We start from the raw sequence: 2,750 nt of genomic DNA, 5'->3' as shown, positions 1-2,750 counted from the left end.
AACATCAGGAATCTCATTTTGCCCAAAGCTGACTGCCCAATTCTCTCCCTCTTTCCTTCACACATTTGTGCTCTAACCAATCGGAGGGAGACTGGCCCCTAGTCTCTACACATACATAATGTCAGTAAGATATTACACTTATGTGTATCTTACTAAAATCTCCACCTGCTATTGCTATTCTACGCATCTGTTAGGGCCCGGCTCAAACAATCACCATTAGCCTGTTTAGTAAATCTTCACCAGGTACCCATCAAGCACTTCTGTTCTAAGTTCTAGGGATCCAACAGTGCCCAAGGCAAGGTCACTGCTTTCCTGGAGCCTTTGTTCTAGTGATGGGGATTGGGATGGAGAATAAAGGGAACACCACAGAACGTGGAGAAAGGATACTTTAAACTGAGAGGTCAGGGCACTGCCCTGCCATAAGGTTACATTTCAGCTGTGAGTTGAAAAACCCAAACGAGCCCATCATGCAAGATCTGAGGAAATATATTTCTAAATGCAGGACGAGCAAATGAGAGGTCTTAGACCAGGGTGTGCTTGGCAAATCTGTGGAAGACAGGTCACTACGGACAGAGAAGAGTAAGCAGGGTGAGAGTGGGACAAGATGAGCGCAGAGTTAGGGTCAGGCAGGCCCTGGAACAGACTTGGGACTTTTACTCCAAGTGCTCCAGGAATTCACTGGATAAGGAGATGACCCACTCACACGGCCCCGTCTGGCCTCCGGCCCTGTCTCACACACCACCTCCTATTCCACTCTCCCTACTCTGGCTTTTCTCAGTTCCTTAAACACTGACTCTCCCTCAGCAGCAACCTTTGCTGCTTCCGCTGTGCGGAAGGCTCTCTTCCCCTCCCCTGCACCAGCTGCTATTCCCAAGTCAGCCCAATTCACTCTGCATATCATTTTCCTCAGGAAGCCTTCCCTGACCTCAGGGTGCTGAGATCAGGGTCTTTTGTTACAGGCTCTCCTACTGGAGTTCCTTTCCCACAGAGCTCTCATTTTAGGGTGCAATTGTCTTTTTGCAACTATGCAGTTAATGTCCACCTTCCCCTATCAGTTGATCAGCTCTGTAAGCCCAAGCACTTTTCTCACCATTGGCTCCCTAGTATTCAGCTAAATGCTCAACAGAGTAGGCATTTGATAAATATTTAGTAAAGAAAAAAATTAATGAAGTCCATGAAGACATTTAATTGGAATAATATTTGTATCTTTTTCTAGATAACATCTAAAGATGTTCTGCAGACCAGGACTAAGTACACAGCCTATTAGGGATTCTCAATCTTGGTGCCTGCTGGAGTCTTGGGGATCTTTTAAAAAACTGAGGCTGGGCCAGAGGCGGTGACTCCCACCTATAATCCTAGTCTTCTGGGAGGCCAAAGCAAGAGGATCAGTTAGATCAGTTGAAGTCAGAAGTTAGCGACCAGCCTGAGTGAAGTGATATTCTTTCTAAAAATAAAAAAATTAACCAGGCATGGTGGTGTGTGCCTATAGTTCCAGTTACTTGGGAGGCTGAGGAAGGAGGATTGCTTGAACCAAGACTTTGAGGTCTCTGTGAGGTAAGGTGAGGCCATGGCTTTCTAGTGTGGGCAACAGAGTGAGACTCTTAAAAATAATAATAGTAATAATGCCCAGGCCCCATAATTGACCAATTAAGTTTTGCCATGTAGAACCTGGGCAAAATCTCAAGGTATCCGGTGAGTCCAATGTGCAGCAGGAACCGCTTCTCTAAAGGAATTTCCATTCAGTCCACATTTCCCCACCTTGCTCAAGACTACTGTAGGAAGTTTTGCCAAATAGAACCCAGATGTATCTCAGTTCTAACAGGGCTCTGATCTCCTTTTTGAGGATACAGACCATTTAAAAAAGGGAAATGGATTCTATCTGTCCCACCCTCTCCATGGCTTCTCCTAGGAGACATGACTTCCTTTCTAGAGCTCACAAGTATTTGTAAGTTCATTGTCTAAGGCCACAGGGAGATTCTGTGAAGAACCAAACCTACCACCCACACTTGTCCCTCTGTCCACCCAGAGCCTTTGCACCTCACTGTACTGTCACACTCCTGTCCTGTCAAACGTACCTGTCTGGTAAATGGGTAGCAGCTGAAGGGAATGCAACTTGATGTCATCGGGTAAGACATAGGCTGAAATATCAGGAGCAAAACGTCTGTGGGTTGAAAAGGAAGGAGAAATCTAATTTCCATGTGCTGGATGCAGGGACATATATATTAAGTGCTGGTAAATAAAAAGCTCTCTAATACCTATACAGCAGGTGCTGAACATGGACATACTGCAGTTTTTCATCAGCTAATCCCGTAGATTCCAGTGTAATAGATAATCCAGACTGTTCGCTTTTTTTACCAAGAAGTTCCATGGGTTTTGGGCAGATCACAAAATCATCTGACTCAAGCTGTGAAATTTCATTATTAATGCCTTAAAAACATAAAATTTCAGAGTTCAACAACTTCAAGTACTACTATCTGCTTAAATGAGAATTGGATTTCATCACATCTTCCCACCAATTAAGCATACCCACGGTAATTTTATTTATTTATATACACATACACACATCATAGATGTAGTAGGCAGTGTGGTTTTGAAAAGCCTCAGCACTTGCTCATTTGCTCCCCACAACAACTGAGAGAGTACAACAGGATGGGTGTTAACATCCCCATTTTACACATGAAGAAACTGAAACTCAACAGATGGTGGTACCAACTCAAGGTCAATCAATTAGTAAATATAAGAACTAGGCC

At 44.1% G+C, this 2,750-nt stretch overlaps 1 protein-coding gene across 1 annotated transcript in view; it reads right to left on the bottom strand.

The window, feature by feature from the left end:
- The window catches only part of HPS3 (HPS3, biogenesis of lysosomal organelles complex 2 subunit 1), a 41,860-nt gene that overhangs the window by 29,079 nt on the left and 10,031 nt on the right, over nt 1-2,750 (bottom strand). The window contains exons 3-4 of the mRNA XM_023513000.1: nt 2,256-2,427; nt 2,076-2,161 (exon numbers count right to left, since the gene is read on the bottom strand). Coding sequence (XP_023368768.1) covers nt 2,076-2,161; nt 2,256-2,427 — 258 coding nt within the window. The remainder of the gene's footprint in view (nt 1-2,075; nt 2,162-2,255; nt 2,428-2,750) is intronic.

This window comes from Otolemur garnettii, unplaced genomic scaffold, assembly GCF_000181295.1.
Source record: "Otolemur garnettii isolate 467f Iridium unplaced genomic scaffold, OtoGar3 scaffold00032, whole genome shotgun sequence".
Taxonomy (NCBI): domain Eukaryota; kingdom Metazoa; phylum Chordata; class Mammalia; order Primates; family Galagidae; genus Otolemur; species Otolemur garnettii.
This window is presented reverse-complemented; position numbering and strand designations above follow the sequence as displayed.